Source organism: Zingiber officinale, chromosome 10A (genome assembly GCF_018446385.1).
Source record: "Zingiber officinale cultivar Zhangliang chromosome 10A, Zo_v1.1, whole genome shotgun sequence".
NCBI classification, from domain to species: domain Eukaryota; kingdom Viridiplantae; phylum Streptophyta; class Magnoliopsida; order Zingiberales; family Zingiberaceae; genus Zingiber; species Zingiber officinale.
This window is the reverse complement of record NC_056004.1, coordinates 77,045,763-77,063,639: the sequence shown is the minus strand read 5'-3', so window position 1 is coordinate 77,063,639 and position 17,877 is coordinate 77,045,763. Positions and strand designations below refer to the sequence as shown.

The 17,877-nt window shown below is 39.3% G+C and overlaps 1 protein-coding gene across 5 annotated transcripts; it reads right to left on the bottom strand.

The window, feature by feature from the left end:
• Nucleotides 1–13,196: 13,196 nt before the first annotated feature.
• Nucleotides 13,197–16,676, bottom strand: LOC122028054 (SPX domain-containing protein 1-like). 5 transcript variants are annotated; one of them, XR_006124616.1, is made up of 5 exons: nt 15,952–16,676; nt 14,943–15,083; nt 14,604–14,724; nt 13,568–13,634; nt 13,197–13,462 (listed from the first exon to the last, which is right to left on the bottom strand). XR_006124616.1 is itself a non-coding variant. In XM_042587076.1 (3 exons), the coding sequence occupies exons 1-3, from the start codon at nt 14,949–14,951 to the stop codon at nt 13,281–13,283; spliced, it is 258 nt and encodes an 85-aa protein (XP_042443010.1). In that variant the 5' UTR covers nt 14,952–15,903; the 3' UTR covers nt 13,197–13,280. The 5 variants fall into 5 exon arrangements, 1 of the variants encoding a protein (XP_042443010.1); XR_006124615.1 differs by lacking the exon at nt 14,604–14,724 and having other exon boundaries at nt 15,952–16,151; nt 16,240–16,676; XR_006124614.1 differs by lacking the exon at nt 14,604–14,724 and having other exon boundaries at nt 15,910–16,676.
• Nucleotides 16,677–17,877: the final 1,201 nt, after the last annotated feature.

The window sequence follows — 17,877 nt, the reverse complement described above, 5'->3', positions numbered from 1 at the left end:
GTGGAGGCGGGGTGAGTCCAACGCTCAGCAGGTACAACTGATATGCAAAGTAGGGAAATAACATCTAGCACTAATCATGCGTACAGTCTCCTGATATAAAAGGATGAAATGCAACTGAAGTAAACAGGAGAAAAACTGTACTAATCAGGACAAACAGTCCGAGTGACATAGAAATCCTGTATGCATGTCAAACATAGGCGTCCAAACAATATACAACATATAAATGCAGCAAGCACAAACACAAGCAATAAAATGCATCATGCATATGATGTCAATGATGCATCCTGGTCACCCCTGACGTCAGTCGATCATCTCACACACAATAGTGAGGCCGAGTCGGTAGGGCTGTGACAACCGTGCACTCTGACGTCACTGCTCCTGATAAGTGATCGAGTGGACGGGATGCTGTCGGAGTACACCTATCCTCCTACCCCAAATCATAAATGGGGGAGCATAATGCTCTTAACTCCCGGTACACGATGACGGGGAGGAATCTCTGCCGGCTACCACGTTGTGTCACACTACCCATGAGCGGACCAACGATGCCAAACAAAGTCCCTGCTACAACACACACTGCCTGAATCGACCATTAACCCATGAGTGGTGGTGTGTGCAGATCCATGTAACTGGCGATGTGCTCAACAATAATGGAGCGGACTATTGCACATCATGCAATCATGCAAATGGTGCATGGCACTAACCACAAAATATCCTGAGCTAATCCATATATATATATAAAAGTGCACCATAGGCCAACGAATCAAATCAAAGGTACACTGAAGGTATAAAACCTAGGTCCTGAACATGGTGAAGCATGGTATATCACTACCCCTATAAGAATGTATCAACAGGTAAGGAATACATGAGATGCAAAACAAGCAATCAACTAATCATGTAACAGGTATCGGGTAGTGATTAACCGAAACAAATAAGAGAACATAATTATTGCTACGTGTTAAATTCACTACTATGCATATCAAAGACATAAAGTCAAAAGTACCCGCCTCCAATAGGAATGTCCAAATCCGACATCGAGATACTCGTCTCGTGTCAAAGTCCTGTGTCACAAATAGAAATATATTTTATTTAGCTACAACTCTTCCAAATAGCTAATAAAATCTCTAATCCTAAATTAGGGCAAAACCCTAATCATATGACCATCATTCTTACCACAAGAATTAATCTACACATGATCATCTATCTAAAATAATTGAATCAAAATCATGTCCTATAGCATATATCAAATGCTCTACACCTTACCTTACTTCTCAGCTACTCCTGTTACACCACAAGCAAGGAAAGCTACTGCTGGACGAAGTAACTATTGCTGGAAACCCTCCACACTGCCTAGATCACATGAAAAATTGAGGCTCAACCAAAATATCAATACACCACTAAAATTTAACATCGACTTAGCTTCCCTTACCTCAATCCACAAATGTTGTGGCTACTGGAACAACAAAAACGGAACCACAGTGAAGAGCAAACTAGGGCACAGACCTTTGCACTTGGATAAAGCCCAACTCGTGTAGAGGTGGCACCTCGGATCGGAAAGACCAGTAGCCGTCAACACTGTGCAGGGATGCGGCAGAGGTTGTGAACCCCAAACTAGGGCACTGATACCTTGCTCCTGGTCGGAAACAAACACCACAGAGATGCGCTAGCGCTAGGGCATAAGGAAGGTCGGCACTGGATCAACTCTGATGGCCGGTCAGTAGATTTGTGCTGCCGATGAATTAGGGCACGACGCTGATGCAAAGAGAAAGAAGGACCACACACTTCTCTAGGGCACAGCCACGAGGGGAAAGGAAGAAATAGGGTCCTCGGCTGGCGTTGGCTCGAGTGTCGCCAACGCTGTCTCGTTTGCGGCGTCACTGTCGGGTCTCGGATGCCGGCGGATCGGGCTCAGGGGAGAGAGATCTGCAGAGGGCGGCTCGGCCAGCGGTGGCTCGCGAGATCACTCTACGAGGAGCGGCTATCGGCAGGGGAGAGTGGAGCGAAAAATTGAGTGGAGAAGATGAGAAATGGAGAATAAGAAGGAAGAGATCTACGGCGGAAGAGGAGAATCGGGGAAGAAATAGGAGGAGAAAAGAACTGTCGGGGAATGGCTCGGGCACGCGTGAGAAAAAGAAAATAAATAGAAAATAAAAAGGAAAAGAAAATCAAACTTTTCCTCGCTTAAATGGGTAGCCTAAACAAGCTCTCTTGGGCCCCGGTTTTTTATCCCCGTTAACTCGTCCGTACGAGCTCCGAAAAATTTCTGAAAAATTTTCAAAAATTCTGAAAAATTCCCTTATTAATATTCGCCTATTTTCGGCATTTTACAATTGTTGTCAGAACCAAGAAAGCGCACAGAACACAATTCCAAATTCACAACCCTACTTGCCTCTGCCGACAACTTCCAAGAATACCTACACCTCAAATATTCCATTCGGAGTCAACCATTCATCACCTGAAACCAGTGAATTGACGAAATCCAAAAGAAAGAACATTACTCACCTTCAGCTGAGACTTCAATCACAACAAGGAAGGGAAAGTTCAATCTGATCCAGCAACCGTGCTAGGGCACAGCGGTGATAGCTGCCGGTGGTAGGGCAAAGATCTAAACTAGGGCACCAGTGAAGAAACTAGGGCTCGACCTCGGGTGGCAGCGACGGTGATCATGGATCAGGAATTAGGGCACCAACATCGTGGGATCGGGAGAAAGGTCGATGGTCAACGTCACATGGAAGAAGGGAGGAGACACTAATTCTTCGGGCTCACGAGGGCATCACCGGCCCAGAAGAACTGCTCCGGCGATGAAGAGGAAGGGAAGAGGAAGGAGACGAGAATCAGGGTAGAGGCTCGGACTTGCCTTGGCCAATTACGTTTGTACACGGGGAAAAAGAGGAAACGACGCGAGGGTGGGCGGCGCCGTCGAGTGGAGGAGACAAAGGGGTGAAGAAGAGAAGAGAGGAGAAGAATCGGCCACGGCGCGGGGCACGGGTCGGGGGAGTCGGCGAAGAGGAAAGAAACGGAACACACTGGAATAAATAAATAAAATAAAAGAGAAAAAGAAAATTAAAACTTTTCCTCGCTTAAATGGGGTAGCCTAAACAGGTTTTCCCGTGACCCATATTTATCCCCGTATCCTAAGCCATACAGGCTCCGAAAAATTTTTAAAATTTTTTTAAAAATTCTAGAAAATTCCCTTATAATTATTCATCCTTTTTCGGTATTTTACAGCCTCATTCGGGCCTCACATGGCCGCTGCAGGTGGCCTCATGCGGCCACAACTGGCAGCCACTTGAGCCGCCAGTGGTCACAAGTGGTTTTCGCCCGCCGCCAACCATTGTAGTGGACATTTCCTTCCTCTAGTGGCCGCCAGCAACTGCTAGTGGCCGGGGCTAGCCACTGCAGGCCTTGGCCGTTGGCGACCTCTAGCGACCTTGGCCAACACTGACCAAGGGCGATAGGTGGCGGTCACCTATCGCCCTTGGTCGGTGTTGGCTTTACTGCTGGAGGCGTCCATCGGCCAAGGTGGTCCCTTTGTGAGCCTGGCGGTCCCCTAGCGGCTGTAGACAGGATTGTCTTGGCCACTAGAAGCCTTTCCGGGCTTGCTTTACTGTGGATCTTGTGCTAATCTTGCTTGACTGCCGAGAGTCGGTGCCTACCTTGGCTGCAATAGGTGGGCAAGATTATATTTGTTAATTTGTGGACTATATATTTGATTGTAAACTTTATATTGTTGTTTATGCAGGTTTGTATTTGATGTTGCTTGGAGAGACTCATTTTTGTTCACTTTTGTTAGGTATATTTATTTACACATGTTATTTTAATAATGATAGCATTAGTGTAGGAATGATATATTTTGATAATGATAGCATTAGTGTTAGATTAATATATTTTGATAGTGATAGAATAGTATATGATTGACATATTTTAATTTCATTTGTATGTGAACTAAGTATGTATTGACCATTAGTGTGTTGTCTAGGAGTTTTTATTAATGTAATTTATTGAAAATAGGTAAAATGCAAAATAAAAGAAGTTGGATGTATAATAAAAATTTACTTGAACGACGCAGTTTAGCTGATGAGTTTATCACTGGCTTGAGATAGTTTTTAAATTTTACGTCTAGTAATGTTGAGTTTATGGATGGTAATTAGATACGGTGTCCGTATAGAAAGTGTCATAATGGTAAATTTTTACCGTCTAATAAAGTTTCTGAGCATCTTTGTAGATTTAGTTTTACTCTGAATTACTATAATTGGACAATGTCATGATGAACCATTCATATCTGATGAGGATTATTATGGACACAACATACAAATCTCTAGGGATCAAAGTTATTATAATCAATTAAATCCATATTAGAGAATGATATTTGATGCAGCGGGTCCGAATTTAATTCCTGAACCACATGGTGCCAGTTCTAGTTGCCCTCCAATAGTTGAGCAAATGTTTAATACATATGCATCATCATTAGAAGAGGTACAAGTACCAGGTGTCGATGAAATTGTGAATAATGAAACATATCTCAAATTTTAGGAAGTATTGAGTGTTGTAGATGAACCATTATGGCCTGGTTGTGACAATCACACTAAATTATCATTCACCACGAGACTATTGAATATCAAGGTAGAGTTTACTGTGTCGAAAGATTGTTTTAATACCTTTGTTCAAACTTTTGAAGAGACATTACCCCGTTATAATATACTTCCTAATGATTTTTATAGTATGAAAAAACTTATGAAAGAATTGGGTCTTTCGGTGGAAAGAATTAATGTTTGCAGAGCAGGTTGTATGCCATATTGGGGAGATAATGCAAATGCAAATATTTTGTAAATTCTGTAATCAAGATAGGTACAAGAGAACCAGAAGGAGTCAACAACGACATAAATCATACAGTCAGTTATTTTATTTATCTTTAACTCCTAAGTTACAAAGCCTTTATGCATCAAAGACCACTGCTAAATACATGACTTGGCATGCAAATCATCTAACAGAAGATGGGCTAATGTGTCATCCATCAGATGTAGAGGCCTGGAAAAATTTTGATAGAACATATCCTGAATTTGTGAAGGAGACTAGAAACATTAGGTTAGGTCTCTGTGCTAACGGATTTGGTCCATTTGGTAAATCAAGAAGACAATATTCTTATAGGCCAGTTATATTAACTCTGTATAATCTTTCGTCTAGGATATGTATGAAAACACTGTATATGTTTTTAACATTGGTTGTCCCTGGCCCGGAAAACCCGAAGAAGTTAATAGATGTTGTTATGCAAGCACTGATTGGAGAGCTTAAACAACTATGGGATGAAGGTTTTCCTACATACAACGTTCATACTAATCAGATGTTTGTATTGAAATATACTCTTCTTTGGACCATAAATGACTTTCTGGCTTATGGTATGCTGTCTGGTTGGAGTACTGCTAGAATCTTAGGATGCCCAATATGTATAGAGAGATTAAAGTTGATCAGATTGAAACATGGGAAGAAGCTAAGATATTTTGATTGTCATAGATAATTTTTACCACTAAATCATAATTTCAGAAGGAATAAAGATGAATTCACTAGAAATAGAATTGAAAGAACACCTCCACCGTTGAGATTGACAGGTCAAGATATTTGGTACAGAGTCCTTCACTTTTCATCTATTATTGAAGAGTCGTATGGTACAACATCTCAATATGGAAGTACACATAAATGTACTAAACAAAGTATATTATGGGATTTACCATATTGGTATAGTAATATGATTCATCATAATCTAGATGTAATGCATATTGAGAAAAATATTTTTGATAATCTCATAAATATAGTGATGGATATTGTTGGAAAAATAAAAGACAATTTGAATGCAAAAAAGGATATGCGACTCATTTGCAGACAACCTACTCTTGATGTGGATGAAAGTAGTAGGAAATCAAAGCCGAAAGCAATTTATACATTGAATAAAGAACAAAGACGTGTTGTTTGTGAATGGTTGAAATCATTGAGATTTCCTGATGGGTGTGTCTTTAATCTTGGAAGATGTGTTGATATATAGGAATGCAAATTGATTGGTTTGAAAAGACATGATTGCCATATTTTCATGGAAAGACTAATTCCTATTGCTTTTAAGGAACTTTTACCAAATTTTATATGGGGTGCTATTACAGAGTTAAGCATTTTCCTTCATGATATTTGCTCAATAGTTTTTGACACATTCACATATGGAGACGTTAGAGAGAGACATTCCAATCATTTTGTGTAATTTAGAAAAGATCTTTCCACCTATATTTTTTGATTCATTGGAACATCTTTTGGTTCACTTGCCATATGAGGCCAAAATTAGAGGATCTGTTCATTTTCGATGAATGTATCCATTTGAAAAGTATAACATCTTCTATACTTCATTATTCATGCATAAAAATTGATAAATTTTTTGTATATTAATATCAATACAAATTGTTATATTATAATCAGATTCATATATCATTTGAAGAAAAAAGTCAAAAATAAGGAATATGTTGAAGCCTCTATTGTTAATGCATACATTATGGAGGAAGTAACAACTTTTGCATCATATTATTTTGAGTCTCAGGTTCAGACTAAAAGATGAATACCTGGAAGAAATGATGAAGGTCCTATTGATCCAAATTTAAACTTATTCTCAATTTTTAACTATCTTAGTCGACCAAGTAGCCCATGTAAGCAGAGATACTTAACTGATCAAGAATGGCAGGCAGTCTAGAATATATTTTACTTAATTGTCCAAAAGTATCTGTAGGATCGAAAAAAATTTAGATATCTTCACAATGATATGATATTGTCCACTTTGGGCCTAAGCTCTCTTGGTTTTTCTCTTGGGCTCTACCCAAAAGGCCTCATGCAAATGAATATATCTTTTTCTTATAAACTCATGATCCATCCCATGTGTTTTCAATGTGGGACTATCTTTGTAATCTTACAACCCCAACAATCCCCCCCCCCCTCGAATGAAGGACCACAGGATCCCCCTCAAGTATCAAGTAACTTTTGACTTACTTAGGGGCTCCCCTTGAGCATAGGGTCACTCTTGAGCTGCTCAATGCCTCCCCTCAAGTATTGGGTCACTCTTGACCTGCTTAGGACTTCCCCTACTTCGTTCAAAGTTTCACCCACATGGTTCAATCTTGGATCATAGCTTCGGCTCATGCTTCTTCCAGCGGTTAGTCCGGTAAAGAGTAACCTCGCTTTGATACCAATTGCAGGATCGAAAAGAATTTCGATATCTCTACAATGGTATGATATTATCTACTTTGGGTCTAACCCTCATGGTTTTACTCTTGGGCCCTACCCAAAAGGTCTTATGCCAATGGATATATTTTTTCTTATAAACCCTTGATCTTTGCCATATGTTTTTAATGTGGGACTATGTTTGCAACCTTGCAATCCCAACAGTATTGTCATATTTCGAGTTAGTATATAGTTTCTATTTTTTTCTTATGTCGTAATTATTAGTGTTATAATTCAATTTTTTATTATAAGATTTTCCAAAATTTATATTCTGAAATGTTGACACAAGAGTATGAGCACTTCTATGATTAAGATTTTGTATCATGGTTCAAATAATATGTATGTAGTTTTACCTAAATTTGGTCTACATATATCTTAACTTTTAAAAGAATAAAATATTCATTTGAGTTTAGGTTTATGCTAATCAAGCTCACCTTGAACAAGAAATGTTATTCCATCTTTCATGGGATCCAAAAGCAATGGTACACACTTGGCTAGCATATTTTATAAATAGATATAATTTTTATACTCAAGAATATGAAAAAGAGAAGACTACAATGAATAGTGGGGTATCTGTTCAGTCATCTAATGATGGAGGTGCAAGCAATAATTTTTATGGTTTGCTGGATGAAATTATAGAGCTAAAATACCCTAGCCCAGAAATACAAGTTATCGTATTTATGTGTCACTGGTTTAACCCTGTCAGAGGGTTGAAGGTGCACCCACGGTATAATTTGGTTGAAATAAATCATAAAAGATTGTATAAGAGATATGAACCATTTATTTTGGCACAACAAGCGATTCAAGTTTTCTATGCTTCATATCCTAGTTTGAAACGAAAGCCCGAAAAAAATTATAAAACGAAAGCCTGAAAAAAATTGAGGAACGTTGGGAAGACATTGCATATCAACAAGAGGAAGTTGTAAATACATTTCAAACCGAGAAATATATTATTCCAACGTTATGAGATCCTAGTGGCATAGTGATAAATGTGCATGCCAGTGAATTTCATGAGAATGATGATGATGATGATGATGATGACGATGACGACGACGACGATGACGATGAGGAGGAGGAGGAGGAGGAGGAGGATCATTTTTGACATGTAGGGTAAGTATTTTTTATGATTAAATTTAACTTTTTTTATGTAAATTTATAACATTCATAGTTCAATTAGTTGTTTATATACTATCATATTATTAACTTTATATATTTTATCTGTTTATGTTGTGTATTTTTTCCTATAGATCAGTAGAGGTGACATTATCGTTATAGATTCTTGCACTCTCAGATCTTCATTATGGATATGGCAATTTTTTTATATTTTTTCTTCATTAAACATAAAGTTTTTATTTACTTTATTTTAATTTGATTTTTTGTTGTTAGTTTCAATGAGGTGGCCATAGATGATAGAGGTCTAGCACTGGCCAGACTGATTCACCATCTCCCAGCACGATACCTACGCCCCCCCCCCCCCCCCAACCATACCTTCACATAGTCAATTGCCGGTAGGACATTCACATGACCAGTCATCGGCAGGACCTTCACATGACCAGTCGCCGGTAGACTTTCACATGACCAGTCACCGACAGGACCTTCACATGGCTAGTCGACTGCAGGACCTTCCCATTCACCTTCTCCACTCCATTTGCCGGCATGATCTTCCCATTCACCTTCTTCACATCAGTCATTGATACATGCCAGACACTCATCTGTTGAGATTATTGACACTTGACCATATCTAGTTCCTTGGGGAGACTTGTAAGTATTAAAAATATTATAATTTTTCAACCTTCTTAATTATTTAATGTTGTTTATTTGTAACTTTATAATAGATTCAACAATTCTATAGTGTTATTAGCGAGATCAATCAACTTGTGAATAACTATTGGAGAGGGGACTCCATGTCATATTCAAGCACTCCAGGTGTAACGCCCGAAAATTCTCAAAATAATTATTAGAAGTATCCTAGTATTTTATGTAATTTTAGGATATTTTTATGAAATTTTTAAAATAGCGGAAGTAGAAAAAATAAATAGAAAACGAAAATAGCCTACACGGAAATTGAACTCGAGACCTATTGGGTCCTACAACTTATAGATAGCTTTAGTAACCAATTGAACCCAGCAGGGCCGTGCTGAAAGGAAAGGGGAGCAATTAAATTTATATTTGAGTTGGGCCGAATTACCCACTTAATATAAATATGGGAAAATAAATAAGTGAGGGTTATTTTTTTTGGTTTCCACCGAGAACTTCCTCTCCTCACCCTAGTTTCCGCTGAACCCTTTCCCCCTCCTCTTCCTCTCTCGGCGCACCAAGCCCTAAAGGCTCTAGGAGCACCTTCCGGTGACGACTCCGACACAAGGACGCTTCTCTCCGCGAGAGGAACGCCTGGACGCAAGAGAATCGTCGAGAAGATCGTCTCCACCGAAAAACTAGCGACTAGATTCGTAAGAAAACTAGCGCAAGAGGTAAGAAACCCCTCACCTGTAGTATAAGTAGCTATTCGTGTGATTTTTGTGCATTAGTTTAGTCGTATGCAAATTTTAGCACATAAGGTGTGCACTAGCGTACACCAATTGCTCGATAGAAGGTTTAGCACAGTCAAATGCAAATTAGGCATTTCATTAGCTTGGATAAATGCACTAGAAGCATTTACACAGCCTATTTAGTCTTGATTCAGCTTTTACAGGACCAGATGTCCAATGGGTGGGCTCCCACAGTCGCCTCTAGGTTTAGATAACCTCGTTCTGGGTTTAGACAACCTAGTAAAAGCAAGACAAGAATTTATTAGCTTATGTTCAGTATTTTACTTTCTCAGTGGCACTGTACTGGATTAGATATCCATTGGGTTGGGCTCCCATAGTCGTCCCTAGGTTCAGATAACCTAGTAACCCTACTAGATTCGGGACTTGCAAACCCAGGTTTAGTTAGGGATGCACGCATAGCACGTACAGTGCCGGGCCCATCAGCAACATGATTATGTATTTTAATCTATTATGATAAGTAGTTTTCAAAACTCCCAAATCGGTTGAGTATACAATTTAACTTCAGTACTAGCTTAGTTTAGTTTAGCTCAGTTTATGCTTCAACTCAGCTCTTTCCTATGATTATGTGTGATAGCTCTATGTTCAGTTTTGTTATACGTGCTTTAGATGATAGCATGCCATGTTTTAGTCCAATCAGTACATGTTTTTCATAGCATGTTTTAAAAGCATATTGCATCGAATGCATGTTTTAGTGAGGTAGATGGTTTCTTACTAAGCTCTCAATCTTACAGATACATTTTCCTTATACTGCAGAGAAAGGTAAAGGAAAGATGGACTAGGGGAGGCTGGAGGACAATGTGATGAAGATGTGTGTGGATGGGACTTGGAATGAAGATCTCAGGGACCTAGCAATTTGCTTTAACATTGGAACTTTAGTTTTATTCTTGTTACGCTCTCTAGAATGTTTAAATGCTATGAACTAGTGAACTATGTCATGTTAAAATGTTAGTTATTTATCATTAGGATGTTTCTCAGTCATTATTGGAGTTGTTGTATATGATTTGGCACGAGTTAGTGCTGAAATCAGACCTTAGGCATGAAATCAGAAACCTCAATCGATCAGCTGATCGATTGGGGGGCTTCCCAATCCATCGGTTGATCGACTGGGCAACAGTAGGCCTTTGGATCGATCCAGCAAATTCTGTCGCGAACAGAAGGCTCTGGGATCGATCACTGGATCGATTGGCCAGTCTGGATCGATCATCCGATCGATCCAGAATATTTCCCCGAGCACAGTAGCGTGCCGGATCGATCACTGGATCGATCCAACCTGAGACCCGCATACAGTAGCCTGCTGAATCGATCACCGGATCGATTCGACCATTCTAATCGATCTGTGGATCGATTGGGAGGGCTGAAATTAGCTGGGAAACCTCTAGTTCAGCTCCTTGACCATGAGGGATGTAAATTACATTATGAATAGCTTAGATTACACCCCCTAGCACGTATAGAACAAAGGAATGCCAATAGTTTAGCAAAATTTTGATTAGTACAGCTTTCGCACTTAGATTTAATGATGATCATGGAATAGTTTGCACAGCATAATGTGACGTTCCGGCCTTACAGCTTAGTTAGTAGAAGGCGGGTCGTTACAGAGTGGTATCAGAGCAGCTTCCATACTTCCTACACACGCATCAGCATTGAACCTGCAGTTTCCAAGTAAAAACATCTCTCACTTTGCTATGTCTATTGCTTTCATATTTGTAGATAACTAAAGTATGCTCAGTTGTGATAGTAACTAATATGATAGTGATAGTAGTTATATACACATGATGCTTTAGTTATGTATGTCCTTGTTCCTTTAGAAATGGCACGAGGACACCCAGCTAGAAGGGCACCAGCCACTGAGCCCCAGCGTAAGGCAGACAGTTCAGTGCCTCCCCCAAACCTGACAGCATTAGTGGCTCAGTTACAGCAGCAGTTAGCTGAACAGCAACAGGAGATAGCCACCTTAAAGGCTAATCAGCAAAATACTCCCACAGTCACCCCGGAACCAAACTTAGCAACCCCAGTAGTTATGGAGGTTCCACCAGTCCAGCCTACAGCACCAGTGGCCCCAGCAACAGAGGCAAAGAGAGAAGCTTATCTTATCCAGTGGCAGAGAGTCAAGCCCGAGAACTTCTCAGGCACCAGTGAACCATGGGATGCTCAAGCCTGGTTCAAGACACTGGAGAGTACGATGGAGCTTCTGGACTGGCCAGAACATGAGAAGGTGAAGTGCGCCTCCTTCTGCTTGATAGGAGATGCACGTATGTGGTGGGAGAGAATTAGAGCGAAGCGCCCAGTGAACCAGATGACATGGGCAGACTTCGAGAAAGAATTCTTCGAGGAGTTCTTTCACATGCGGGTCACGAACCGTCACTACGACGAGTTCACTGAATTTCGCCAGGGCAACCTTTCAGTGGAGGAAGCCGTGAAGAAATTCAACAGATTGGCTCGCCTATGCCCTGAACTAGTCAGCACAGAAAAAGAACGAGTTCGGTTGATGCTCAAGATGTTGAGGCCGGAAATAGCGATGAACGTGGTCGGCGGCATTCATAGGCCGCAAACCACCGAAGAACTAGTCAGCAGTGCTCTGACCACTGAGCACTACCAGAATAATATCAAGCAGCAGAAGCAAGTCCTCTCAGAGTCAAAAGGGCAAGGAGGCTCAGGCACTCAGAAATAACAGGGCCACAGCTCCAACTGGAAAGGGAACTCCAGCAACAAGCGCAAACCTGGGAGTTACCCAAAAGGAGGGTCAGCTAGCAAACAACCTAGTTATCCCAAATGTGCTACTTGTGGGAAATTCCACCCTGGAGTTTGTCGTAAGGCACTACAAGAAAAAAGCCTAACAACAACGGTTTTTCACCGTTGTCGTAGCCTCTTTTGGACTGTTGTTAAAGGCCGTGTTGTTAAAAGGGGTACCCAAAGACAACAGTTTTTAACCGTTGTCTTTGAAGGCAAAGACAACAATTTTACAAAGGTGGAAAACCGTTGTCTTTTCCTTCAAAGACAACAGTTTTTCACCGTTGTCTTTGAGCGTCTACCTTTAATAACAGGGTCTTCAACAACAGTTTTAAACTATCTACGACAACGATGAAAAACCGTTGTCTTTTTTAGATAAAAAATAAAAAAAAATAATACACAATTTTAAAATATTATAAATCATTCAAAATACTAAATTTCAAAATAAAATTTAATATACAATTTTCTAACATTCAAAAATAATATCTATAACATTATGAAGAAATTTCATAAGCAACAAACAAAATTTCATAAGCAACCAACAAAATGATAACACTATTAAAACAAAGGTAGAACAATATAACACGAGATTTTCTAATCTGTTTTGACTGTTGAACTTTTGCTCCTAATCTGTTTCAAGGACCGCAGCGCTGCTACGGTGCTCTTCATGTATAAGCTCTGCATATATTTAATCTCCTCCAACTCCGGAACCCTCCCACCTGATTATGCCGGCTTTGGCACTCCATTTTGTCCGTCGCATTATGCTAAAATTGACAGGTTGTTGCTGGGGAAGAGGTGGTCGAGCATAGCCACACACTCCTTCACGAGTTTGTATAGGAGATCAGTTGTAAAGAATGGCTGCTGCGGCACCTTTTCGATGAAGGGCTGCCTGATAAGTGCTCCTGTTCTCTTGTCATACTTCTTCAGTATTTTCACTAGACCTGAATTCATCACAACAAGAATAATAAACCGTCTAAATGAGTGCACAAATTTAAAAAAAAGAACATAAAATAGCTGGCTGGCCTCGAAGGCAAAGATCTACTTACTTCTACTAGTTACACTCAAAAAGAATTGTCGGCTTGAGACTGGGACAAAACACCTACCACTGCATATCTATCACAGAAAATAATACCATCAGTATTATGTAAAAGAACTCTTAAAGCTGAAAATAAGGGTCAAAGTTCACGCCATATAACAATTAGAAAATTTAGATTAAGGTACAAATGAGATAAATCTAGATTTCAGGTAATACGTTACATAAATCTATAAAATAATACAAAACTACTTAATAGTTGAAACCAACATTGAAGCTCGAGTTGTTGGAACCTGATCATGATAACAGTAACCCTGCAGAATCATATCTAGCTAATCATTATTAACTAAATACCAAACATACAATAACCTGATCATTAACTATAAAGATGACACAATATGAGACCCTTTAAAAGCATGATAACTAAAACTGCACACAAACTGCATAGTATAACAATAGTATAGAAAATATAGCTCATGTTGGAAATGAGAAACACAACTACAAACAAAACTCACTTCTTGCTATATCCCATGTCTGTCATCCGCCACCTAAAGTTGCATGTTCAACTTTGCAATAATGAAATACCTCATCAGTCTCACCATTGATCACAGTATAGTTCACATCAAAAACTTAGAATTTCGAGTTCTCCAAATGTCTGGTCATATTAAAACAAATGTAATTAACTAACAACACATGAAAATTTTACTCACTGTCTATCTTTTTTATCAGGAAGTACTAAATAAAATTAAAATATTGGATATAATGTAGGATGATTTTATTTTTACAATCATGTGTATCACTAAAGCTAAAGCAGGCTAATGTTGATCTCTCAATATAATGAAATTACATACTCCTTATGGATACTATTCTACCACATGTCATTCACCATTCAAACCATTACTGCATGAAGAAATAGTGTTTAAGGAATTTTTATCACTTTACATCTTTGGATCTGTTTATGAATTGTTGAATTCAAGTTCTAGTTTATAAACTAGATGTATACAAAATAATGAAAAGATATATTACATTCTAATCATATAATTTGTAACCTAAATTTATTGGTCATATCATAATATGACTCCTAGCAACCATAGATGCATGAAGATCATATACGCCATGAGACCTAGCCTTGCACTAGGCCGGTGCATCAGAAGATGGCCCCTGGAAACCCTACAAAAATCATGTCTCAGATTGAACGGTATTTCCATAATAACAAAAATAGTTTGTTAGTATGAAATGAGAATCTTGCAGGCAGAGTTGCAAGTTATTTCTTGATAACTTAAGTTTTCTGGTGCTAGGTACCATACCATGAGAAGAAAAATGTCTTAAAAATGAATTTATTTGCTTCGTCAAGGAAACTAAAATCTCTTCAAATATGAAGTGCAAACCTTTAGCATCAGACTTTGCTGCAATTGAATGATCAGACCCAGACTCGATGTTTAGAACAAGATGGTCGTCAGATCCCTTTCGCATTGTTCTCAATTGAGCATCAGTTGAAATGGGTAATTTGGTGTTTTTCCTAGTGGTCCCTGCAAAAATGTAGTAACAATTAAAATAATATCTTGAAATAATCCTTGAAAGCTAAAGCTCATTTATGTTACTAACATGTAATTTTCATAAAATACAAGTCATCTGTTATCAAGTTACCAATAGACCTTTTTCCATATTGATTTGCTTGTAATGTCACATTGTCTAAACAAATATAATTCAAGATGACACGGCAGATAAATCTACAAATATCTTATGGTAAAATGTCTTATCATGTTTTCCAAGTTATTTGATTTGTAACAATGTCAATATATGCTTAAATGATTGTAACAATTCCTTAAGATTCTGATGAGAACTTGCAAGCAAGAACACATGAATTGTTAGGAATAATACCTAAATGATTTGGACACACATTATGTGTTTGAACTTTGAAGGAAGTCTGATTCATAGGAAACCAAACTTGGTGTTAGATTGTGGATGCTGATCAAGATGCATGCAGCACATCTTTCAATATATGATAATCTTCCCAGATTATTAAGTACACTAATATTTTGTTTCTACTTCAGCAAAAGATAGATAATAAGAAAATTTAGAAAAGCATGATAAATCATATTAATTAATATTTACATGGACTCAACATAAAAAAGAGAAGTTTAGAAATCTAAATAACCGATTTTGTTTTCAATAAATAGACTACAAATGATTGATACATTTCATCAAACATTTGGTGAGCTTGAATTGAATTAAGCAAAGTACATGCAATCATAACATAGAAGGATAATTCAATACAATCAATCAAACCATCTACACATAACAAAGATAAACAACAACCGACAAGCAACTCAATCCAACACAAGTAGAAATAACCCAATATCGTTGATGTGAATGAAGCTTCAGTTGCGGATGGACCTTCAGATGTAGTGGTTGTCTAGAAGTGACATCTTCCCCTCTTCTAACCAGAAGATGGAATATGGAGGGCTGCCAGAGTGGAGCAAGCTGTTTGGAGACGATGAAGGGCTGCCGGAGTGGAGGAAATGAACTCTCCACTTCTAACCGGAAGTGGAGAGGGAATGGGGGCTGTCGGTGGTAGGTATAAAGCTTTCCTCTTCCTAACCCAGAAGAGGAGAGGTGGTGATGTGGTGGAAATGAATCCAGAGCTTGATGAGGAAGAGAAGAGTCAGTGAAAGAGGGGATTACCGGAAGTAGGAGTGGAGCTTCCTCTATTCTAACCCGAAGAGAGAAAGGGGAAGGCTTCAGTTCCTCCTCTAACCTAAGTAGAAGTTTTCGGATGATGGATGGAAGAGCGGTGGTTGCTGAAAGGAAGTTATGGCCTCTCCTCTTCTAACCTGAACAGGAGAGATGAGAGTAAGTAGCTCCACCGGCGGTGATAGAGAGGAGGTGGTTGGCCGGATGTAGGAAAGGAGGAAGATAGAGAAGAAGACAACAACTTATGTTGGCGTCGAGAAGATGATGTTGGGTCTCTGCTTGATTGGAGAAGACAGAATGAGGGATGGTGGCTGGCCGGCTGACGGTGGAGACGTGGGAGTTGGTCGATGGATGGAGGGGTGAAGGTTGGTTTCGGCGGAGATGAGTTTTGGAGTTTTGGTGGAGAGGCTAGGTTAATTTCGTGAAGGGAGGTTTCGGTGGAAGAAGTTAGGTTAAAAAAAATTATTATTTTTTTAGGATTCAACAACATTCAATAGACAACAGTTTAATAAAACTGTTGTATATTATCATGTAAGCAACGCTAAAAGACAATAGTTTTTTAAAACCGTTGTCTTTGACATACATTAGACAATAATTTTTTAAAAATCGTTGTGTTTGACATACATTAGACAACAGTTTTTTAAAAACCGTTGTCATTTAAAAAAAATTATGGTGAACAACAACGGTTTTCAATAAAATCGTTGTTAAATGGCAAAAAGACAACAGTTTCTCGAAAAACTGTTGTCTATTAGGTGTGGTTAAATCTAAAATTTCTTGTAGTGAGGGCACACGAGGATGCTTTGAGTGCGGACAGGAAGGGCATATGGCTAAGCAGTGCCCGAACAAGACTAGTCTTCCTCCACCACAGTCGATTCAGTATGGAGGCCAGCCAACTCAGTTACATCAGATGCAGGCCGCTCTAGATGGTCCACAGATCAGCCAGGGCAGATTAGAAGCCCCTCCAGCTATGACGAATGCAAGGATCTACTCCTTAACCAGAGAGGAAGTAGCGAATGCCTCGACAGTTGTTACAGGTCAGATTAGTATTTTACAGCAAAGTGCAACTGTTTTATTCGATACTGGGGCAACCCATTCATATATATCCAGGGCATTCGCTGAAAAGTTAGCAGTACCCCCAGAGGTATTCAATGGTCAATTTTTGACGACGCTACCTTCGGGAGAATTTATGGCGTCCACGTACTGGCTCAGAGCAGTGTCAGTCATTATAGCAGACAGAGAGCTCTTTTGTGATCTGATAGTGCTAGAAATGACTGATTATGATGTCATATTTGGAATGGACTTCCTGATCAAATACGGGGCTTCCATCGAGTGCCGTAAACAGAAAGTCATATTTCAACCCGAAGCAGAAGCACAGTTCGAGTTCATCGGAGAACCCAAGAGAAAGGCCAAAAAGTTTCTCTCAGCTATGAAAGCACAGAGATTAATGGATTCAAGATGTACGGGATTTTTAGCACATGTAGTCAGTAACCGACAGCTAGCAGAGGTCCGAGTCGTATGTGACTACCCAGCAGTCTTCCCTGAAGAGTTACCAGGCCTAGCACCAGACAGGGAGATCGAATTTGAGATAGAACTCATTCCCAGTACAAATCCTATCTCCAAAGTACCTTA